Below are 25,422 nucleotides of genomic sequence, written 5' to 3' on the forward strand. Positions count from 1 at the left end.
GAAATAACCAACATGCTGGCCTAAACCAGGTCTGAAAACTGGACAGGGAAAGAATAAAACAGCAGCTACACTAAAGGTTTTAACTTCAACACTTAAAACTTTGAGGTACTATTTTTTTTCCGACTTATTCGACCCATTTTTATTCATCTTAGAAGTTTTACTGTTTTTCTTTCCATGACCAGATCCTCTTAAGCAGAAGAGCCATGTTAAAACTGTTTGCATTATCCAAGTGATTTATTAGAGGCTGCAGTTCAGTTCTAGAGCAACCGTCTCAGGTGCTGTTTTTTATAACGTAGGAAAACAACTTCTGACTACTTAAAGACATTAAAACATGCCAATAAATTGGTTTCAGTTTTATTTTCTATATGATCTAATTAAAATTTTCTTCCATCATTAAATCTAGAACTATTCCAAAGATAATCGAATTGATGAGAAATAAAATCAAATATAAGGAGCAAATAAAAATACCAATAGTTAGAAAATCTTTAATTGCAATCTCAACTTGACCCACATGGATACGGTTTGTTTAAAAAGAGGAGAGACACCGACTTTTTACATATCATTTATTATAACATAGGGGCATACAGAAAATAGGTTTGGTCCATGAGAAAAAGTCTGCAGATTCACATAAGTCTACATCAGTCCATTCAGTGTTTTACATCTCAGAGGTTCTCCAACTCTCACACAACCCCAAACCCACGTTAGTGTATTCTTCGAGTTAATAAAACCCATTGGTCAAAATTCTTAACCTGCGGGAGACGGAAAAATGACCAGAAGGTCGCCTGTAGGAAGCAGCAGCTAACTGCTTCTCATCACCCTCCGCCATGATCTCTCTTAACTTGAATAAAATATGGATAACTTTATAAGGCAGAAGTTTGAATTTACCCCAATTTAAATGGCGGCCATTCTTAAAACAAGATGCTTCACAGAAAGGTGGATCATTACATGTGAGCACCCAATGAGGAACCAAATCACTGCACTGACAGCATTTCCAATCAATATAAATACTGTGGCAACAATCAGTAGACAAAAACTTAAGAAAAAGATAGAGGTTAACTTCTAATCCATCTGAAGTTTTTATTTTTGCTCAGTATTTACAAAACTATATAGACTAGAGGTACCAGTACTAGCTACTTTGATGATTACCTTTACTACCTAACAAGACAAATATGGATGTAATACATATTTAGTTAAAACAAGGATCACTAATAGAAACAAAAAAAGGACTAAACTTCATATCAAATGGAAACATTAAGAAAAAAAAATAACCACTGTGCTGCAACAGTGTATGTTCTGCCACGACTCACTGAGCTGAAAACAACCCCGCATACAGAGTGTGGGGCTGTCGAAACAAACCGACAGCTAAATCCAAGTGGCACAAACAGTAAATATGCAGCAAAGAAGCCCAACTGATCACAAACACGATCACAATCAATATTTACCTCCACGGGCGAGCACCTGAAGGCCGGTTAGGAGCGCAAAATGTCACTTTAGTCTCAACACAATAGAACAAAAGAGCAACAGCAGGCTCAACATTTGTTGTTGTTTCAGGGAAAGCTTACATTTAACATTTTCAAGGACAATCTGACATCTCTCTGTATTTGTGTCAGCGTACTAAAATAAAAGGAATGTGTTTAAACTAACTAAGCAGCAGAAAGAAATGTGATATGAAAAAAATATAACTAAAACGGAATCCAACATAATTTCTGTTAAACTGCGTGAAGAAACAGAAAAAGTGACATCCTATTTAACAGTAAAGTCATTTCATATCCATTCTCGCAAAGTTTTGGTGAAAAATACAGGGACTTCAGTTCGCACCTAGCGCACACATTAATCAACTCCAACTGGACATCTCAGCTCATCTTCATCCTCACGGTTTGATTCTGCAGGAAAAACCTCTTCAAGTGTTCCTGATTCCAAGCGCCTGCTCCAGCTCCTGTCGCCGCTGCTGGACCTGAAACATGTTTTCATTGAGACAAAATAATCATCAGGAGACGTTCACAATAAAAAGATCAGAAAAAATGGATCAGAGACTAAATGAAAAACAGGCTGACATTCAGTCTTCAGAGAATATAATAATCAGTATTGAAGCTGCAGGATATATTGCAATATAAATGATCAAGTTGAACATTTTTCATGTTAGCAGAAGATCACACAGGTCACTAATCACACTGAGACGCCTTAGATGAAAGAAAAAAACAGCAACTGATCAGCAGCAATATGTTCTCAAAATACTTTAATGATGTCATTTCATTCAACTCTTATGCTACGTTCAGACCTAAAGCAGCAGAGGCAGCAGGAGCAGCTAGTTTACATGCAAAGTCAATGGTTGACACGCATCAAGGCGCAGCAAAACATCACTCATCGTGAGCGTCCGAGCATCTGACACGCTGCAAACGCAGCAGCTGCTGGAGCTAATGATACAGATCACTATGATCACTCCTCTGTAACAGTTTTTTAACGCCTAAATTAACTTAAAATATTGAAATCTGCCAGCAAAACATGTTTGCTTTTATTATCCTGGTGCCTGCAGCTTTGATCACGTACATGAAAAACGCCTTGCAGTCGCCGTGGCAAACCACCAAGAGGCGACCCGGCCATAGGCTGCTGTTGAATGGGATTCCTAGTGACAGAGCATCGCCGGTAAGTGGGGGTCTGAGCAGCTCCGACAGCGAAATAATATTTGAAGGCAGGATGGTAACCTGGATGAACTGACTGCACTGATTTAGTTTTCAGTTGGACTTTCTGACTGAAATACATATATAAACTGCATTTTACCCACTGATCACAGCAAATATAGCTGCCATTGCCACAAGCAAGGAAAGGATAGAGTAGCTCCGCCCGACGCGCCTCAGACCCACTTTACGACCGCGCAACTAGAGCAGCGTCAGAACTAAACTTGTACAAACATAAAAAATGAAGAAGCGTACACGTTTTTGCTGCCCTTGCTGCTTGTGGTGTGAACGTAGCATTTGGGTTTCTGGATGTTACTCTTAACTTGAGCACATATAGATACAATTACACAACTACTTTCAGGAGCATACACTTAACAAGGCTGTTACTAACCACTTATCTATCAATTTTATTTCTATAGCACATTTTAACAGGGTAAACAAAAGTGATATACATAAAAAGAAGAATTAAAATAATGTAATAGGGTAATGAGGGAAATATTTACGACAAAAAAAAAAAAAAAAACACACAGTTCCACTCTGTTAGTGGATGAAGCCCCAACATTTCAACAGTAAAACGTAAGAAGTACTCCTTCAAGTCTTTTGGGGTAGAAAAAATAGAGAGAAAAAATACGTGGAATGGGGTTACAAGAAAAAAAACCCAGCAAAACTAAACGATACCTTGGAGTAGAAGTAGCGACACACTGCCTCCTGAGCCCACGGCTGATAGTAGAACTCTGCTCTCCGCTCTTCTTCTGGGTTTCCCACAACATCAGTCATGGTCTGTAGATGAGAAAACCGTTACTGATCCGGACTCTGATATAACAGGAACTGTGGTTGTTAAAAGCATGAATAAGACGAGACAGCAGAGCAAACCAGGACCAGATTTGTTGAAATTTGAAGATTTATCTCAACAAACAACAGAAGTTGAGAGGTGGATCACCCGGTCAGAAGACCAGCAGGCTTCCACGGATGTGTTTTAGATAATTTTCATTTAGAACCGCCCTCCTGTGTTACAATCATACCTTTCTGTAATAGCGACCCATACAAATAACTTAATATAAATACACATTATTATTTAAAAGGACGACTTTTTAAGGCTTTTTCCATTTCATGCATCAGTGCTCCCCTGCTTCAAGATAACTTATCTTTATTTCCCAACTAAACAAACACACATCGATGCTTTTACTTTCTTAAAATAGAGTACCTTGATTTACGCAAGTAGGATGTAAAAACACTAGCATGAAGCAGGTAACGGTGTTTCACCTGAGAACAAACATAATAAGCTCTTTTAAGTGAAGCTACAATCAATACCCTTTAGAGCAGCAGAGATTTCAGCCCCTTCACACGTGATTAACACCAAGATTCAGTGTCTGATTGCAACCAGCTCATACAGATAATGAGCTAAAAATCTAGAGATAATTTGATTATTTCTATCGATTGAATATGCGAAGCAGGAACAAATCAGCTCAGAGCGAATTATGAATGAGAAGCCATGCTACGCCAGCTCCTCATCTAAAACTATGCAGACATCCTGAACTCTGCTGCACCAAAAAGATCCTGTAAATATCAGGAGATATGAAAACCAGAAAGTTAATAACCGGACTACGACACTGTAATCCAAGTAATTGTGATTTTAAATTGTGTCTGGCCTCTAGAAGCTCCTTCATGAACTTGGGAGGTTTTGGGGTGTCACATATAGAAACAGAGAAATAAATCACATCTGAGGACCAATAAAAACAGAGACTGATCTAAGAAAAACAAAAACAGCAGTAATTTGTGAGAAAGATGAGTCATGCCACTCTACTTCTGTGATGCATTCTTTGTGCGGAGGGGCAGTGCTGCGCTTTCATCTTTTTTAACCCTAAGGGAATTCACTCTGAATCGCACAGAAGGGCTTACTCAGCCTGGGCTCATCTGAAAAACTGACATTATGACCAATATCTACAGTCGAAGCGTCAGATGTGAGAAATATTTCTAAGAATTCAATCATACGTCATGTCCTCTGTGGAAAATAACCCAAGAGTGCTGAGAGAGGATTTCTGCAGCTAAAATTACAAACTATTTGCTGTAACATTGGAGCAGAGATAAGAGAGGCAGTCTGAGGTCACAGCAGACTAACTCACCTTGAAGTCTCTGCACTGGGACTGAAGCCAGTCGTTGATGAAGCCCTGAGGATCCCTGGCAAAACTCAACATGAACTCCCTCTGGGTTTTCAGCTGGTTGATGGTCTCAATAGTTTCATGGATCTGAGAGGAATTCGACAGTAGAGTGTTCATCACTTTGGAGTAATCATAAAGGTACATATTTAGCAGAGCCAATCAAACAGCCAATCAGGAGCAATGATTATCTAACGAGATGAGCTAATTTAATCAGTAAAAAAAAATAAATAATCTAAAATGTTCTCTGAAAATGTGCTGGCCTTTTCCAGAGCTTTAAACCGGGCTTACACTGTGTGATTTTTTTGCCCTTTTCGGGTCGATTTTCCAGACTTGCAAGACACTTTCGATCAGGCCGACTTTCAGCCGGATTCTGAGTCGTGTAGTGTACAGGGGGTAACGAGAGGTGATTAGCCTCTCACAACCAACTCCCGATCAGAAATCATGAGAGAAAATCAAACATGTTTGATTATTAGTCGACTGTCGTGGGAAAAATCGCTCAGTGCGCAAACGAGGATTCTTCTTCCTCTCAGATGTAAACACAGAAGCATGGCGGGAGTGCGAGTTCTTTCTGTAAAATTGACAGACCGCAGTAGCCACGTTTGCTTAGCCATGTCTTTCAGGGATGGAACGGTTTATGAAAACCGTCCAAACCGTTCGGTTCAATTCGTGTGTGTTGCGTTCGGTTCATGCGCTGCTCCTTTTTCTCATAGGCGAAGCGTTTACACTCCAGAGCAGAAGGTGGCGGTACTGCGACCAAAGCCAACCACCAGTAGTAAACAAGAAGAAGAAGCGAAGCATCGTAGCCGGGTGTAGCAGAAAAAAATCAGTTGTTGTAGAGAATTGTGTGGGTATGGCGAGTGGGAAAGAACAGGAGTTGGAAGACACGCCAGCAGCACTTTATAGGTCTGCTGTATGGGAGCGCTTTGCATTTAGAGTGACCTACGATGACGGCGGAAAGAAAGTCATGGATAAAAGTGCAACAGTGTGCAAGCATTGTGCAAAACCCCTTTTGCACTAAATTATGTCATTTTTTATGGATGTGGACCATCTTCCCCAGCCTGTTTCTTATACTATTAATGTCCTCCTGCTGTTGGGTAAATATCATATCCACTGTGCTAAATGGAGAAATTCTAAACCTTCCTTTCATTGGTTTATGAATGACTTTAAAATCTATTTTTCTTTTCTTAAGAAGATAAAAAATGACAATTATGCCAAAAAATTGAGACTTGATTTCTCCAAACATCTGCTATTTTAAATGCATTGACCGTTTTGTTTTTATTATTTCTATGGCTCTGTCTATGTTCGTTTTAAATGTTTGCTGAGATAAATCCCCTGTTAGTTGTTTTACTTCTTTGTTTTTTTTTTATTGTAATTGATCTTTATCTGTTCATGTTCACCTTTGCTATCTTCTCTGAGTGTATTTTTTCATGTAAATGTTTGTTGACTTAATAATAAAAAAAAAAAAAAGCATTGTGCAACATGTGTTATACTATAGAAGACATAATAGATTTTCCTAACAATCAACTTATACCGAACCGAACACTGTGACCATGAAACTGTGAACCGAACCGTGGATTTTGTGAACCGTTCCACCCCTAATGTCTTTGTCCAAATACATCGCCGCCTTTTCTTTTTAGAGCTTTCAGCCACAAAATTGCACAAATTGCCAAGGCAGCACGTTTCACTATAGTCAGCTTCATATTCCTTTTCTACTCGTTATGCCTCCGGATCGACAAGTCTGAGTAGCGCCATCTCACTGCGGAGCTCAGTCTGACGAGGTTTTTAGACGTACAGCCTGAGCAGGTAGATCGCATCGGAGCTTTGTGCTGCACAGTACGAGAACATACATCGTGAGCTGTTGCTGCCAGCAACGAATGAAAAAAAAAAAAAATCGCACAGTGTATGTCCGGCTTCAAATAGGTCAGTGGACCCCTCTCTGACGAGTGGTTGTTACTACCATCTGGGATGCATGTTTGCATTTAAGCTTAAGACTTTAAATTAAAAAAAGAAATTGTTGCTGTTCAGTAAAACGAACAAATCTGGTATAAACTTTAGTGTGACATTGATTACAGGACTGAATGTTTCTCAGGTTTATTTCCTGGATCAGAGTTGGTAAGGGGAAAATGTCAGCAGATATAAAGCTAAACGTCTCGGGAAGGCTGTTAAAACACGCTTCAAATACAAAGAAAAGTCTGAATGACTGAGCTGAGAGCCGCCTGTCTTCTGAGCCCCAAAGGAACCGAGCATATATCAGAAATCCTCACCAAACTCCAGATAACTGTACAAATCAGCGGTGATGCCCTGGAAGAGTTTTCTGTACATTTTAAATGATTAAACTCTGCCAGAACAAAGCCTAAACAGAGGGATGCCCTTCAGCGGGACAGCTTTGAGCTTTATCAGTGTGATTACAGGCCTCGGCGTCAAGGTAATGACCGCGAGCAGGAGGAGTAATACGCAGGCAGCAAAATGAACATGCAACTATGGATAGAACTGGTCTCAGCAGGAAAGCTTTATAAACTCTTACAGAACTGACAGTAAAGCTAAAGACATTTTAGACTGGAGAAAAATAAAGTTACACTTCGTTTCTACTTTGAAACAAATGAACTAAAATCAGCCTTGGAGAATATAACTTCTCACAAAGAAAAATGAAAAGCTGCCTTGAAAACAGACGCTCAGTCTGATCTTTTCTAAAAACGCTCCAACACTCTAGATGTTTTCTGAGGCCGTCTTTTCAAAAAATATATAAAACACTTAAATCCTTCAGGACGCACTATTCACACAAGTGACAATTTTTTCCTCTTGAAAATACCCAAAGAGAAAAAAATGAAAAATTTCCCTACAAAGCGGTTATACGGCTTGGTTAAGGTCTGTACCTTGTTATCCAATCCTGCAATTTCCTGCTGACTGGCTGTGGAGAGCAGGAATGAGTTCATCTGGGTCTTCAGCGTGTCATCCACCTCCACATCAATGTCGTAGCAAGCAGTCTTCTTCTGATCGTTGGGATCCACGCTGATAAACAGCATCAGGGTTAGACAGCATGTAAAACAGCACATTCTAACAAGTGTTTGAGCTTCACAATCTCCAACCAGAACTTAATTCAGATTTTCTTTCACTATTATTTATAACTTTGCTTCAAGGCGGGTTTAAAAAAAAATGGAATAACCTCACAAAGCATCCCTTTACCTGCACAATAAAATGAATCAATGTTGTCAAAGTGACATCAATACCTACACCAAACCCTAACCGGTGTTTGGATGTAACATTTGGTCAGCTATTATATTTCAAGGGCCGTGCATTCATGCCCAGCATGCCAATGATGCATTATGCCAGATGGATGGACTCACACAGAGAGCCCTCTATGGCCAAAGCTTATACAGATGTTAGTGAGAGAAGCTAGAGTTCATGCAGCAATATGGAGACTTCAAATGATGAGGAAAAGAAAAGAGGGAAATGGAGCTGAAATACAAACGATAATCAGGATCGCATCATTTCACAGTAATATGGGAAATTTATCCTAATATCATGGAGAGGAATACAAAAGGTGGCAGATCATAAATTCTTCGATTTATTTAGTATAAACTTGGGGTAAACGCAAACAGGCTGTTTTCTTAATTTGTACTTTATTACCTTTTCCACAGTATAAACTGTAAAAGTTACATATATATACAGTCAAACTGAGACCTGACAAAAGATAAAAAAAAATTATATTTTTATATATATATGTATATATTTATTTTTTTTCAGTGAATATATATATATATATATATGCTATGGTTTGTTGCTTATTTCACTGAATATCTTACCTCCAAGGGCTCACATGAAGCTCATAAAAAGTTAGGTCTGTGTTGTTTTACATAGTGTAACCAACCCTTCCAGACAATTTATCGAACAGATTTAACTTGTATTTCTTTTTGAAAACACAGGAATTTTTTAACCCCCCTATTTTAACTGCTGTGAAATATTTTAGTTTTAGACAAAGGAGAAACAGAGGAGGAATATTTGTTTGTTTGACTCATAATCTCACATTTAAAACAAACAGCAGCAGGGAAACCAGCCCAGAATTTTTTAGTGGTAGTTTAAGTGCAGCTCTACATACCTGATCACATGGTTGATGATGATTGGTTCTGGAGGCATCAGCAGAGCATGCAAGCGCTGTGGGATTTCAGAAAACTTCATCCTCTGAGTTTCAAAAATCTGAAGAGAAAAAAAAAAAAAACTTCAGTTATTGTATTACTTCTAAGATCATAGAAACTGTTTAGTGGAACAAAAGTTTGAAGCAAATATCTGTTTACTTCAATAATAATCTTCAAGTTTTTTCCTCAAATAAGGAAAATTTTTTAATCATGTCAACCATTCTTAGTGTTTAATTTTTTTCTTGAAATTATATCATTTAGTTGCAACAAAAGTTGATCAAAACAATTTTCTTTTACATGAAAATATTAAATGAAAATTTTGCAGCCCCCTTTATTTTGGCAAAGAAGTTCGGGACACATTCCAGGAAAACCAGACAGACAGACTAGAGCTACAGCCATACAAGGACACTGAAGGAGAGACACCCTGTAAACAAGGAGGAGAAATGGACCAGAGCCACTGAGACAGTCGACCTGCTGTACTTTATGCTGATCATGAATAAAGGTCTTAATGGAAACATTAAAAGCAGATTACTTGCGTAAAACTATCTACTTACTTGCTGGAGGTATTTGTCGCAGTTAATGAACTCGCGCTCATGTGGATCTTGAAGTTTGTGTGTTTTGACGTACTGCCACAAGGCCTGAATGATGACAGGTCTGGTCTGAGTGTGGATGCCCAACATGCGGGCCAGTCGGGGGTCCAGCTTGAACTGAGGGGGCTGAAACAACGATGAAAAGTCATGTACAGTAAAAGGAACATGGCATCTGTTAAATACACCAAAGCTTCCGAGGAGTAGATTATTAAACTTAAAACACCTATAAAAGCATAACCACATTCCTAAAGTTTACCTGGTAGTCAAGCATGAGCAGGACGGTGCATCGAACTCCCACATCGCCGGGCCTCTTCACCTGGAAACCATCCGTCTCCTGGGTGGTTGGAGTCCTGTGCCACTGAGATAATAAACGGAAGATTTATACACATCGTGTATTTAGTAAAATTACTAAAGATGTTTTAAAAATCATAAAAAAATCTAAAGAAATATTAATGGAGGATTCAATAAATGAAAGAAACTTTCTTACTTCAACGAGGTGGTTGTCTGGTCCATACAGATCTTTGTCCAATTCAATCACAAGAGATTTGAAAAAGGAGGAGAACTTTCTTTTCTGCTTGGTAGCTTCATATTTGGACACAGCAGTCTGCAGGCAGGACGAAATAATAAGAATAATAATTCACATATTAATCCTTTACATCCTCGAACTGGTGCCAGTATTAAGCTACAATCAAAGTGTGATGTAAGCATGATGGTACAACGACGTACATCTTCCAATAGCCGCCCTTCAACTCGTAGCTCCCATGATGCAACTGTGCCCTCTCCGTCCTCAGCATCCGGCTTTGCAGGGTTGAAGGTGTTGGATATAAAAATCCGGAGCTTCCTCTTTTGCTGTAAAGAACCAACCAGACGTTAACTTTATGTCTGCAAACCTATTTTCTAGTTTCAACAAATTAAGATTCATCTTCATTTAAAGCTAAATCCTTTCAATGATCAGCAGAAAACAGAGAAAGAAAAATAGGTCGCTGAGTGTTTACGTCTCTAAGGCAGGTTTGACAGCTTTATAATGGTACTGGCGTCAAACCTGCTTCCACCAGAAGATCATAATAAAACCTGCCTCCATTAGCAGGAATGATCACAATCATTAAGTGAAACCATTAGCTGACTGAGTCAAAGCAGCATGTAGATTATCAAGAGATTAAAGCGTTTAGATCAGGGGTTGGCAAGCTGCATGCGGCTCTTTAGCGCCCCCCTTGGGGCTCCCTTGAGCTTTTTCAAAAATGTATAAAAAGTTGATTGTTTTGGTTTGTTTATTTTAATATGGTATGCAGGAGGTCAGACAGAACCTCATTATGTTTTCCAATGCTGTAAACATTGGTATAATAAATACATTTAAACAATATATGTAAACGTTTATTTCAAAGAAAGTATGCGTCATAGCCATAGAGATCAGTGGTCAAAGCCTGCAACACATGTCTCAGCGCTTCGCAGCGCCAGAAGAAGAAAGCGGTGGGTTTGTCTTGGGCTATGGATCCCAAAGAGGAAAAAAAAGAGATACCTGATGAGAACAGAGGATTCAAAGAAGAATGGACCAAATCATTTATTTTTCATTATCAATGAGGAAGGATTGCCTGCATTTTTGCTTTGGCACGAGAATATGTCAAATAATAAAAATAGTAATTTGGAAAGGCATTTCCAGGGAAGGCTAAATATGCAGCCGATCACAAAGTTGTGAGTGGGAGAAAGAATGCGATTGAAGAACTTCTGGATAAATTAGAGTAGAGCAAATATAGATTTGAGAAGTGGATTGCATCTCCAAACTCCACTACTGCTGCTAGTTCTGTTTCAAGCACAAAAAACCATCCAGATAAAACAGGTAGCGCTCTGATGCAGGTATTTGATTTTTTTTCCAAGTTTTTTCCCAAATCCTCAAAATATAAATATCACCAAGGAACGATGGTGACTGAAGATGTGGGATCTCTGGGTTAGAGAGCTCTGCTCTGATGAATGTCAGTTCCTACTCAGTTCTTCAATTCCTCCCAAAAGAAACATGTCCACCATAGAAAGATTCCTTTATCGTGTTTATTTTATTTCATCGATGCAACAAAACATAAACCGTGTGGTGAAGGGCGGCAAAGTGGTGCGTGGTGAGAGCGTTCACTGCTCTTCCCTCACCTCATGCTGCTATGTGACATTTGTTTCAGGATGAACCCTACATAGTCCTTTTTTTGTGGTTGAATACGTAGAGCCTTTGCTGCCAAACAAGGCTTATATAAGACGTTTACATTTTTGCGGCTCCAGACAGGTTTATTTTTGTTTTTTTTTGGTCCAACATGGCTCTTTGAGCAGTTTGGGTTGCCGACAACTAGCTTAGATCATTAGAGATCTTAGTAAATATAAACAGAAAATACCTTTATGGGCCTTTTAAGGGCCTCCTGGATGTCGAGCCTTTTGCGCATGATGGTCTGATCCAGCTTCCTCTCAAAAGCCAGAAGATCCATGTAAGCTTGAGACTCTGGGACGAGTTCTCGTATCTGAGACCAAACACGCAAAAATAAGCAAGAGCACCAAAAGAACATGTTACAAGAAGTTAACAGAACAAATACCAAAACGTAATCAGATCATACGCAGGCTTAAAGTGATGATTGTTTACAAATGTGCTGTAATCAATTGGACTTCTCTCTCTAACCCTTTAATTTCAATATGAATAACTACATCTCAAAATCTATCACTACTGGTAAACAAACAACATTTAAAAGGCTGAGAGAAGACATGAATTTGCTCTAAAGAACCAAAATAGGCATTACAAAAAAAAAAAAGTTACAAATACTTCAATAAGACAATTGTAACTCCATTTTGGAAATAATAAAAAAAAAAAAAATCTGGAGCTTTTTTTTTTTTGTTGTTTCATCAAACATTTAATGTCCCAACTAAAGATAGATGTCAATAAAAAAAAAAGAATATACCTTCTCCCATAATTCAAAAGGAGTGAATAATTTGTTAGAATATAAAGAATGAAACAGACCAATAATATCCTCTTTTACAAACATGCACAGAAAGTAAAGATTTGGTTCATCTTTCCAGATGTATTAAATTCCTCATCAACAGCAGTTGAATACTCACCCTTTGAGGTAGAATTTTATCAGCCATCTTCTTCTTCTTTGTGCTGCAAAAAAAGAGAAGATGATGACTTAAAAAGTACAATCCAGTCTGAATGAAACATCTCTGATCATAAAGCCTCAGAAAATACTTTTTTAACATTTGGTATCTGTGTGGGTCACATAAACACAAGTACCCCAAACTAAAGAGCAGTGTAACTGGACCCTTTAAAAGTCCAACACCTCCAAATTGGACGTTTCTACAAACTTTGAGGAAGAGTTTTCTGTCTTTTAACTTCCGTTTAGATCTAGTTTCAGACAGACCTCCATTCTGTGTTTCATATTTGACACCTCTTTCATTAACAGGGTGTGTCTGTCTGATGGAAAAGGATTATCAGCCGTTGTTAGAAAAAGTGATTGAATGTACATCTGCTTCTTTGTTACACTTTTCTAATTTTACTTTTGCTTCTGCACACTTTTAAGAGTGTAATGCTTTAATGAACCCAATTAAATCTCCAATTCAATTCTATATATATATAAATATCTTTCCTACAGAGCTGACATGGGACGAGCTACTCACTGCTGGTTACGGTTCTGCTGTTGCTGAACCTGCTGAATCTGCTGAGGGGCCGGTCTCTTTCGAGACGGGTCCATGACGCCGGGCATCCCAGGGCGAGACACGGGGCTGCCGCCGTACCCCGGTGGGCCCATGGCGGGGCCCTGCGGGGTCATACGGCTGGATGGAGGCATGCCTGGTCTCTGCAGGGAGAGCAAAAAATGTAATTCAATTTCAAAAACTGCCTAAAGACCTCAAATAATGATTGCAAAGAAGGTTTGCAGTTTGTCAACATCAATAACTGTTGTGTGTGTGTGTATATATATATATATGTGTGTGTGTGTGTATATATATATGTATATATATGTATATATATATATATATATATATATATATATATATATATATATATATAATCATGCCAGCGCAGACGAAAAATAAACAAAGTGCTTATTCTCATTTGGTCAAATCTAAATTGGCTCTCAAAAGATTTCAGAATATCTAAACACTGAGAGGTGTTTAACCTGATTAACTAGTTTAACCAGGTTTTTTTAACCACATTTACTGACCTATAGTCAGGCTAGTAATACAAGGAGCAAGAATCGCCACAAACCACTGCAGCATAGACTGAAAATTAAAGCCAAAATTGCTAACTTTAGTCAAACCAATAGGTGTATTTTGCTGTCCTAAAAAAATACTTCCCATCAAACACAATGAACCATTTTCTGCAGCTAATAGCAAAACGCAAAAGAGAAAAGCAAACTTCAAAATAAAATAAACTAAACTATCTCTCTTTATGGTAAGGTTTTTGCACACAGAATAACATAAGCCTAATGCCACCATCTAGCTCTGCGGAAAATCTACTTTTTTATCCTCCACGTCAATGAAAAATATTTAAAAGGTTTAAAATTTGGAGTTATAAAACAGAAAAACTGGCATTTAAACAACCAGTTACAAAAATACTTCACCTTTTTAGCTCCAGCTGCAGCATCTTGATGATGTGGATTCTCTACACTGTAATGTTAGAATATCAAAATAAAAGGACCTACAATCTCAACGCCCCACATAGAAAGTAAATATCCTGCAAATTTCAATCAATATATAAAACATTATTGCCTAGAAGCTTAATATTTGAGGACCAAATTCAATCAAACTTCAAAATTAATTCCCTTTAAACGAATGACTCGTGTAATGAAGTGAGTAACAGCATATTTCAACAATCAAAGCCCTGCGTCGCTCCCAACATTACTGCAAAGATGTTGACATCTAAAAAATGCATTCACGGTTAAAATTATATTTGAGTTCAATTAACAGAAAAAAATAAACTCAAAATGAAGAACCACCATTAATAAGAAGATATAATTTGATGTATATCCGTTTCTGCAGACGATCAAATTCTTTTCATGCCTGGCTGACAGGCAAATATAGAGTAGAAACCTCAGTTCACTCACCAAGCCATGTGCTAGAAACTCAAACAGACGACTTCTTGTATTTGACTGCATGAGAGCAGGCGAGGGGAGTAGATAAACCACGAGCCACTGATTGCAGCTTTTTCCCCCAGCAGCACATCCAACAAACGGAACAGTTTAAAACACACCTTCCTCAAGCCTTGCTGGGAGGAAAAAAAAGACCGACCTCAACAATACAGGCTCTGCCTTTTCCACACAACTTGTATAAGTAGGCAGGGGGAGAATTTGTGGCTTTCATTTAGTGCTTTTTACGCTGTGCATCAGTATGACCTTGCCTGAGAACAACTAGGGATGTGCAGCATTCAGAACAAGAAATCTTTTTTTTTTTTGACTGTGTTGTGAAAGTCTGCCTGTGTGAGTGAAAGCAGCCAAGGACAGTGGAGAAAAAAAAAAAAGACCCAGCATCTTTTTCTCTGAATTGTGCTGCACACTGGCAGTACTCTTATACGCTGTAGCCTCTGCAAACCTGTGATAACGGATTTATCTTTTCAATCATGGCTATTTTCACCGTATCAAGCAGCAATATTGCTTTGGACGACAAGCCCCAACACTATCACAGCCCCTTGGAACGAAACAAACCTATAAAATAGAAGCCAAGATATCGAGAGGGGAAGATTTGAAACGCTGTACAAGAAGAACATGTTGGGCACATCTAGAAAAAAATAAAATAAAACAAAACAACTGTTGATTTATAACAAATCACTTGTACTACACAAACAGGCAACATGTGTATTACCAGTTTATAGATAAAAACATGCTTCCTATTAATTTACTTTTAAACAGACTCTCATAAAGGTAATATGATGAGAGAAAATAAGCCATCTATTCTATTGCACAGTTGAGCTTTTGAAAAGATGACTTACATATTTTGAAGTTCTGCCATACATTGAGTGATCATTTTACTATAGCCTTTTTTTTTTACCAACTAAAACTTTTTTTTTTCAATTAATCATATATTTCCATATTTATTTACGTTTATCTCTAAAAAAAATAAATACTTAAGTCATTTAATTATAGTTAAGTTTGTATAATCAGTACATTGATCAACCATCAGTAAGGTGTTTCATTTCGGCCATTCTTCAACAAAAACCTGCCACTGGAACATTTTGTTTCAGCATTTTTGTTTTGAATATAAAGTAAATAATAAACATCTACTGGTTATCTGTTTAAAATAGTATTGAGAAAACATACAGGTGCTGGTCATAAAATTAGAATATCATGAAAAAGTAGATTGATTTCAGTAATTCCATTTAAAAAGTGAAACTTGTATATTATATTCATACATTACATACAAACTCATATATTTCAGATGTTTATTTTGTTTAATTTTGATGATTACAAATAACAAATGAAAATCTCAAATTCATCATATCAGAAAATTAGAATATTACTGAAGACCAATAAAAACAAAGGATTTATAGAAATGTTGGCCAACTGAAAAGTATGAACATGAAAAGTATGAGCATGTACAGCACTCAGTATTTAGTTGGGCCTCCTTTGGCCTGTATTACTGCAGCAATGCGGCGTGGCATGGAGTCGATCAGTCTGTGGCACTGCTCAGGTGTTATGATAGCCCAGGTTGCTCTAATAGTGGCTTTTAGCTCTTCTGAATTGTTGGGTCTGGTGTATTGCATCTTCTTCTTCACAATACCCCATAGATTTTCTATGGGGTTAAGGTCAGGAGAGTTTGCTGGCCAATTAAGAACAGGGATACCATGGTCCTTCAACCAGGTACTGGTAGCTTTGGCACTGTGTGCAGGTGCCAAGTCCTGTTGGAAAATGAAATCTGCATCTCCAAAAAGTTGGTCAGCTGCAGGAAGCATGAAGTGCTCTAAAACTTCCTGGTATGTGGCTGCGTTGACCCTGGACCTCAGAAAACACAATGGACCAACACCAGCAGATGACATGGCACCCCAAACCATCACTGACTGTGGAAACTTTACACTGGACTTCAAGCAACGTGGATGAAGTGCCTCTCTTCTTTTCCTGCAGACTCTGGGACCTTGATTTCCAAAGGAAATGCAAAATTTACTTTCATCAGAGAACATGACTTTGGACCACTCACCAGCAGTCCAGTCCTGTTTCTCTTTAGCCCAGGCAAGACGCTTCTGACGCTGTCTGTGGTTCAAGAGTGGCTTGACACAAGGAATGAGACAGCAGAAACCCATGTCTTTCATACGTCTGTGTGTGGTGGTTCTTGAAGCACTCACTCCAGCTGCAGTCCACTCTTTGTGAATCTCCCCCACATTTTTGAATGGGTTTTGTTTCACAATCCTCTCCAGGGTGCGGTTATCTCTCTTGCTTGTACACTTTTTTCGACCACATCTTTTCCTTCCCTTCGCCTCTCTATTAATGTGCTTGGACACTGAGCTCTGTGAACAGCCAGCCTCTTTAGCGATGACCTTTTGTGTCTTGCCCTCCTTGTGCAAGGTGTCGATGGTCGTCTTTTGGACAACTGTCAAGTCAGCAGTCTTCCCCATGATTGTGTAGCCTATAGAACTAGACTGAAAGACCATTTAAAGGCTTTTGCAGGTGGTTTGAGTTAATTAGCTGATTAGAGTGTGGCACCAGGGGCCATCAATTTTGAACCTTTTCACAATATTCTAATTTTCTGATATGATGAATTTGAGATTTTCATTTGTTGTCATTTGTAATCATCAAAATTAAACAAAATAAACATCTGAAATATATGAGTTTGTATGTAATGTATGAATATAATATACAAGTTTCACTTTTTAAATGGAATTACTGAAATCAATCTACTTTTTCATGATATTCTAATTTTATGACCAGCACCTATACTTATCAGTAAATTTGTTGCTAACGATTTGATTACAAATAAAAAAGGCAACACATCGGTTAAAAATAAAGCAACAGGGTGAATTGGCTGCAGGCATATGAACTGTCTATGTGAAAACTGTTTATGCCAGGAGTCTTAGACTCCAGTACTCCAACTGCTGTCCGTCAGGTTACAGAGGCCTTGTCTGAATGTCAGCCCCAAATCACTATACAGGGCACTATGTGTGATTATGCCATTTTAGATAAGTGTCTGAATGTCTAGTGGATGAAAAAGTAGTGGGCTTGAACTTTCCCAAAATGCACCTTGAAAGGCACTGATCATCCATTGTGACTAGACGAGGAGATATATCACGGAACGCTTTGCGCAGAGATCTCTCCTCGCAAAGCATTATAGGATTTGCTCCTACAGCAGCCCGGTGTCGCCTATGGTTGTCGATACCCTACAGCAGCGACTAATAAATATGGCGCAGGCATTGCCTGTCAGAAGTGGAGCAACGTGACCAATGGGGAGAGAAAAGTAGTAACAATCTGTCCGAATGGTAAGTTAGTGGAGTTCATTATAAATTCCACTGTATAATCCCCGGTCTATATAGTGATTGAGGGATTTAGGGGTTAGGGTGGACGTTAGGACACAGCCAGAGGCCTCCCTGACCTGCTAACCCTGTACCAAGTGAGCATCTAGTTATCAGACCTCTACCAAACTTGATATCAAATATATTGATTCAGCTGTGTTTAGGCAGTTCTAAAAGACTGGAGATGGAAACCCCTGATCTAAATACTTTGTGCAAAACAAAACCTCTAAAATAAATTCTATTATATACGTTTTGGGAAAAACAGGTAGAGGACAAAGGATTAAAAAAAAATAAAAAAAATCCACTCGACTTGGTTTGCAAGTTTGAAGACATTTCGCTTCCCATCCAGGAAGCTTTTTCCATTCAAAATGTCAGGAATAGTGCTGAGATCAAGGTTTTATACAGTAGCCCAACAAAACCTTGTTTTTGTTTTGAAAACATGAAAATTGGAACAGATAAAGGGGTCGGCCTATTTGGAATGGGGGTCATTTGGCTTTTTTTGTTAGACTGCAATACCCCAATACCCATCTGAGGCTACGTTCACACAGCAGCCTGAAGTGACCCAAATCCGATTTTTTGGCCCATATGCAACCTGGATCTGATCTTTTCATGGCTGTCTGAACCACACAGATCTATTTTTTTTTTCCCAATGCAACCCAGGCAGCTTGGCTATGTGGTCCTGAATCTGATACAAATCTGATCATTTCAAATGCAACCCGAGTCTGAACGGCCAGGTGGCATTCACCTGACCTAAACGCCATTGATACCCGACAAAGGTAAACAAACAAACAGCAAGAAAAACAATGACCATGGCAGACGATGATGCAGAGAGCAGTATTTATGTTTAACCTTGAAAAGATTGTTTGTTCATGGTTGGGAAAGATCGCTCCGGCACTACCATCCATGTTTACTTCCGTAAACACAGAGCACGCTGGCCTATGATGTAATTGTGTCCTCTACTGCGCGTGCGAAACACTTACGTTGTATGACTGTAGTTCACAAAGGAGATCACATACAAGTTGCATATATTTGGAAATGTGAACGGCAACGCAAAGAGAAAAACAAAGAAGAATTGAGCATCAAAGCCTGCAGTGTGAACGTAGCCTAAGTGTCTCAAAGGTCGTGGTTAAAGTGTTGGATTGGCTGCATAGAAGAGATCCTATTGATGATAATGTGAAGGAATTAACTCAATAGCTGCATTGTAACATCAAACTCAACGCTATTCCTGACATTCTTAATTGAAAAAACTTCCTGGAAACCTGAAAACAAAGTCCAGTGGATTGTTTTTTTTTTTGGAAGGACTATGACCTGGATGAGTTAGAAGCTTCCCCAGCAGGACAAATGGTTGTTTTCAATTTAGAGTGTTGATAAATAATATGGCCTTTATTGAAAGATATGAGGAAATGCCAGCTACTAACATATTTCCTTCACAAAGCTCGTGGCTCAACTTGACTTAATCCCATGCATAAAGCTGTTGTAGAGCTTCAGTGACAGACCTCTGCATCCCAAATGCTCAAAGGAGTGTTATCTCTGATGCTTCCTTTCAGCAGCTGCTAGACTCTATAACCATCACTTTGCTATATTTTTTGTTCTTGGGTTTCAAATTCGCCCAAACTAAACAGTTCCAGATTTGTATTTTTTGGTTTTTCATAATTTATCATTGTTTGTATCTGCAAAACTATATAATTTAACATACACGGCTGCGAACGTTTTTCCAATGAAGAACTTCAACATTTATATTTAATATACATCTTATATATCCAGGTCAGAAAACGTCACTTAAATAATCAAAATAAATCACCAAACTTTTATGATTAGGCCTATAAAACACATATTTAAAGTTATAATTATAGCAGATTCCTCTCAGGATATCGCCTGAGTTTGCTTTACTTTACTGACCAACACACAGTCTAAAGAAAACTATAATAAAACAACTATTCCACGGCCAGTGTTGTGCCTGAACGCGTTCATTGAACGAAAGTTCATGAACTCGTTCATATTTTGGGCGAACGTGAACTGAACGTACTGTATTATTGCCTGGTGAACGTTATTGTGAACGCGTTCATTCTGGTGTCTGTGAACGGCACGCTCTCTCAGTTCAACTCCGTTATATAGGTTGCCAGATTTCTATAGAGTCCCCCAGGCGAAACCCCGGCTAAATCACACCGTAAACAGGCCTTAATATGTAGCGGGGAAAACACCCAATCTGGCAACACCAGCTAGCCGCGTGCGTCATCAAAACAAAATGCAGCGTACAAGCCACAGAAGCATGGAGGCTCAGGCGACCGTGGATGCGACAAAGCAGCAGTATGATAGTTTAAAACAATTTTATGGTCAGCTGGTCGGTGAGGACGATGGAAACAATCTAACATTTCTCTGCAAACTTTGCCCGCCGGCTTTCAGTAGAAAAATCCGTACTTCGGTAACATCCAAAGCAAATCTGAAACGGCATATAGAACTAAAGCACCCGGCTAGCCTCTCAAGGTATGTGCAAGCAGCTAAAAAAACAAAAGACAGTCAGGACAGATCCTCGAGCCAAATACCAATAACTGCGTACACTAGCGGCTCCGTTGTCATCTCCCAGCCGCAGGTGAACAACCTGGTGGTGCAGTTTATTGTTGGAGACCTGCAGCCTTTGAGCAAAGTGGAAAGCCCAGCGTTTATAAACTTAATTAAGGGGTTGCAGCCATCCAGACAGGTGCCATCAAGAAAACAAGTACAAACACTGTTAAATAAAAAATTTACAGAAAAAATATCTGAACTTAAAAGTGAACTGTCTGAGATCGATGCTGTGTGCACAACAGCAGATTGCTGGTCAGCTGTGAACAAGGCATTTATGGGAATCACTATCCACTGGCTAAACAAAACTGACGTGTCTAAGAGACACTCTGCAGCAATGGCATTTCGTCGGATTAAAGGAGCACATACACATGATGTGTTGGCAAGATTATTGTCAGATGTTAATAAAGAATTCAAAATCCACAACAAGGTTGTGTGTACAGTAACAGACAATGCTGCAAATTTTGTCAAAGCGTTCAACTGTTTTGGGATGGATATTGTTATTGATGCTAAAGCGCCAGAGACAGTTGAAACTGAAAGTGAAGATGACAGTGAACCAGTATCAGCCTTTTCTGCTGCCAATGAAAGCTCAGATGAGGATGAGCAGATGGAGCCTGAGCCTCTCTCAGATCTGCATCATCCCTCTCTCCCCCCACACAGAAGGTGCATGGCCCACACCTTGAATCTAGTGGCCAAAGGTTCGGAAAAAGTAACTGAAAAACGCTACAAAACAATGTCGAGGGCTGTTTTTGCAAAAGCATCTGCTCTGTGGAACCTGGTTAAGCGTAGTACAAAGGCTTCTGATGTTGTGGAGGAAAAGCTTGGGATTGGCTTTGTTGTGCCAAATGACACAAGATGGAATTCAGTATTTCTTGCCATGGAGCGAGTATCTCGCATAGCATACTAACTTCCAAGGTAGAAATGAATGTGGCTGAGGTAACCCCTGAAAATGATGCCACTCCCCTACATGATGAGCTAATTTTGCACACTGTGAGTGATGAGTTTGGCTTTCGCCGATTCTCTCCACAGGAAGTCAACTTCATACACAAGTTTGTGGATGTGATGAGGCCATTAGCACTTGCACTTAACACCCTCCAAGCAGAGAAAAACATCTTTCTTGGCTACCTGGCTCCAACCATTGTGCAGCTGCAATGTGATATGAATGACCTGTTGGATGAGAGCAAAAAGCCCACTGCAGCAGATGGTCTCATTACATGCCGACCCCTCATAAAGAGTATCTTGGAGTCACTGAGCACAAGGCTGGCAGGTCTTCTGGAGAAGAGGGACCACATACTCTCTGCTATGCTGGTGCCAAGATTCAAGCTAGACTGGGTCCACGATGAGGAAAAAAGTAAGCAGTACAGATTGATGCTGAAAAGAGAATTTCAAACCCTCAACTCTGATGACTCAGCTGCAAGAGACTCAGGTCAAGCCCAGTCCAGTGGTAAAAGTGACAAGAAAGATCCTGCAGCATCATTCTTCAGATTTAACAAAAATCCTGAGGCTTTAAAAAAATCTGAAGTGGACACCTATTTGGATGCTCCAACCACAGATGGGTTTGATGAATTCATGCAGTTTCCAAAGCTCAGAAGGCTGTTCATAAAACACAACACTGCCCTGCCCTCAAGCGCTCCAGTAGAGAGGCTCTTTAGCATCGGTGGTCTAATATTCAGGTAAGAATAAAGTGTGATTATATTACATAATTAGTATTCTTTGGTAATAAGCACAGTAAATACCCAGCCTCAATAATAGTTCTTGGTGATATTATTCTAATTCAGGTTTTTAATAGGCTATACAAATTAGGTCAAATTATGTCAGTGATTGTGTTAGTTCACAATTGCTTTAATACAGATTAAGTGTTACCATTTTTGCCATAATAATCATGATGTTCAAATTTCTTGTTATCTCATTCAGACCGAGGAGAAACCGCCTGGGAGATGCCAACTTTGAGAAGCAGCTGATCTTGAATGCCAACAAAAAGATTTGAAGGTATATTAAATATTATTGTGATCTGTTTATTGGGCTGTAGAAGTACAATGTATTGCCAATGGAGATGACTATATTGATGTGCAGAGGTGAACTGCATGAAAATAACAGGGCATATCTTGTTTACAGGAAGAAAAAACAGCAGATCTACCAGGGAGAGACCACTGTGACCGAGGATCTTCATTCAGATAAGGGATTTTTGGGCTGGACAGAAAATAACACTGTCCTTGGCCCTGCATACTTTTCATTTATTAGTATTATTTTAGTTATTTATGTGGACTGTAACCAGTGACAGATAATCATTCAGTTAAGTGAATGAGTCAGTTAAGTTATAAGTTATTTTCACTCACTGGACAGAAAGTAGAAGCACAGTCCATGGCCTTGGAACCAGACTCTGAGTCTTTTAAGTTATTTTTTTTTTTTATTTTACTTATTCAATGGCCAAAAAATTGAAAAGTGGCTTGATAATGTTTAAATGTTTTGCACTTTGAATATTGCACTTTCAAGTTCAACCTTTAATTCCTACCTCAGCCTGGTCCCTCAGTTTTTGTTAGTTAAATGTTCTTGAGGGTTTTACTATTTTTGTAACTTGTTTGTTAAACCTGCCTGGTATAATTTTCCAGGATTCCAGTATTCCTTTTTAAAGATATTAAAAAAACATTTGCACCTTAAAGACTACTTTCCTGTTTTTCTTTTAATAATTCCTCATAAAAAATACCATTCAAGCAGCACATTTTTCCTGATGTTTTTGAGAATGTACTGTAGGAGTGAAAGCTGCAGCTGCTACAAGTGTGAAGTGAATGGACAGCAACAAAGCGTTAAAGCAACAATGGGGAAATGCTGTCCCCTCAATGCTAATGTAAACCCTGGTTGGATAAGGATTCAAAACTGGATATGAAGATGAAATCTGACGCACAGTTTCAGAGTTACAACTGATAAAGTAATTGCCGTCTGTGGTTCTACAGTAGGCTATGGTGTAATTGAGCAATATATGAAAAAAAAAAGAAAGAACTGAACTAGTTCATTTTTTTGAATTATGAACTATGAACTGAACTAGTTCATTTTAAAATGTGTGAACTGAACTTTGAACTAGTTCACGTAGAAAGAGAACTTTCCCAACACTGTCCACGGCTCCCTAAAACTGAACTCCCCACGTTTTTAAAAAATGAACAAGAGAGCATCTCAAATGTCACAGTAGTTCAATCAAAAACTGAAAGTTTTGGACTTTTTATTCAATGCTAGTTTGATCCTCGCGCGAACTTTTGGGGTCTGTTAGCAAAAGCTTTTTAAACAAAACCAGTCTGAGCATAATAACCTATATAGGTTTAGCACAAAAGCTGAATCTCATCAATGCAAAATGTTTAAAAACAAAATGCTACTACAAAACACATGCCTTTTAAACTACTTGGAAAACTTCGTTGTGCCAAATATACCGGGCGAGAATGAAAAAAAGGGACCGAGACAGTTAGCAGCGTTAGCATGCTAAGCTAAACTGGGACTAAGCTAACTTTAATGTTAGCGAACTGCAGGGAGAACAAATTCAAACTGAAAGCTCTGACTGCGACTTAAAGTCTGGCAATTAACCAACTTCTCGCTTGGTTACGTCTTTCAGTTAGAGGGAACTTTGCAGCCCACTATGTCGGAGTCTAACGTTAGCCACTTAGTGACAAAGCAGCGGTGAGCGGCTTTGTTCTAGCGGACTGATGGAGCGATAACTTACCGGGTACCCAGGCCCGGGCATCGGAGAGCGGTACATGTGGTTCTGTGCGCCTGACGTCGGTCCCATTCTTCCAGAGGGAGTCCCGGGTCCCATACCTGGCGCTGCACCCGGTACCGGTGGCCCAGGTCCCATTGCTCCACCACCACCAGCAGACGGTGCTGACTGAAACCCCCCTCTGGCCGCCATCTCCTCCCAGAATATAGCCGCCGGGGTGCTGGAGCTCAGATACCGCGAGAACGAGACCTCCTAACTTCGTGACGTGTTTACCCGAATACAGCGACACCTGCTGTTTACTTTAAGCACAGCAGCTAATCGTGCGTTTAAGCCAAAAGCATCACACAACTATACATCCACATGTTCTCACTTTTTTGTGTAATTTTGTTTGTATTTTAAGTGACACCCTAATCACAATGTAGAGCTTGAATTTTATTAATGGGAATTACTCATGGCTTTTGATTATTTTGATACTCCCTAATAAATTCCAAAAAAAGAAAATAAAAAACAAACCTTAACAAATCATGTTGCAATAACCCTTTTCTGGGTTACTGGAAAAAACAGAAGAGAAGATGAAAGACATCCTTTAATTTGGGTAAAGCCTTTAAAGATAAATTTGACATTAACTAACTAAACACCTGACTTTTACACCATGTTTGTAAAAACCAGATTCTACAACTACAAGAGTAATAAATTGTGCATTGTATCATGGGCAGTTTACTATTTGATACCGTTTTCACTAACCTGTCTCTCTATATTTGACAACCAGTGCAGTAACTATATCTATAAATATAAATAACCATCTATATAAATACCCATGGAAAAACCCCATGCAATAGCCCTGTATAACGATCCTACTATAAGAAAAATAAATAAATAAATAAAAATCTGTCATATGTGGATGCATTGTATATACTGTATATATCCCATGCACCTTTTCTTCTTTTGACACCTTCTTCTTCTTTGACTATTTGAGCTGATGCAAGTAAATTTCTCCGCTGTGAGATCAATCAATCAATCAATCTCAAAATATTCTCTACTGCATTTATTTATTTTTCACATCTTCACTATTTTGGGCAGCTGCAATATGTCATCCTAACTGTCTTAAAACTAGCTATATTTGATTAAATCTTACTAACTGCTAATTTACACTG

General features: G+C 38.9%; 2 protein-coding genes across 3 annotated transcripts; one reads left to right on the plus strand and one right to left on the minus strand.

Moving 5' to 3' along the window:
• Positions 1 to 546: 546 nt before the first annotated feature.
• On the minus strand, positions 547 to 24,460 carry smarcd1 (SWI/SNF related, matrix associated, actin dependent regulator of chromatin, subfamily d, member 1). Its single transcript, XM_038293191.1, has 13 exons — positions 24,275 to 24,460; positions 13,194 to 13,372; positions 12,639 to 12,681; positions 11,927 to 12,049; positions 10,284 to 10,406; positions 10,045 to 10,161; positions 9,814 to 9,915; positions 9,522 to 9,683; positions 8,931 to 9,028; positions 7,708 to 7,843; positions 4,799 to 4,921; positions 3,354 to 3,455; positions 547 to 1,954 (listed from the first exon to the last, which is right to left on the minus strand). The coding sequence occupies exons 1-13, from the start codon at positions 24,458 to 24,460 to the stop codon at positions 1,901 to 1,903; spliced, it is 1,548 nt and encodes a 515-aa protein (XP_038149119.1). The 3' UTR covers positions 547 to 1,900.
• LOC119788648 (zinc finger BED domain-containing protein 4-like) lies at positions 21,667 to 23,151 on the plus strand. Of its 2 annotated transcripts, XM_038293192.1 has the most exons (3): positions 21,667 to 22,241; positions 22,483 to 22,557; positions 22,684 to 23,151. In XM_038293192.1, exons 1-2 carry the CDS (start codon positions 21,727 to 21,729, stop codon positions 22,553 to 22,555), a joined length of 588 nt encoding a protein of 195 aa, XP_038149120.1. In that variant the 5' UTR covers positions 21,667 to 21,726; the 3' UTR covers positions 22,556 to 22,557; positions 22,684 to 23,151. The 2 variants fall into 2 exon arrangements, with proteins under 2 accessions (XP_038149120.1, XP_038149121.1); XM_038293193.1 differs by lacking the exon at positions 22,684 to 23,151 and having other exon boundaries at positions 22,483 to 22,558.
• Positions 24,461 to 25,422: the final 962 nt, after the last annotated feature.

The sequence above is a fragment of the Cyprinodon tularosa genome, unplaced genomic scaffold (assembly GCF_016077235.1).
Source record: "Cyprinodon tularosa strain WSP-4 unplaced genomic scaffold, ASM1607723v1 ctg322, whole genome shotgun sequence".
NCBI lineage: Eukaryota > Metazoa > Chordata > Actinopteri > Cyprinodontiformes > Cyprinodontidae > Cyprinodon > Cyprinodon tularosa.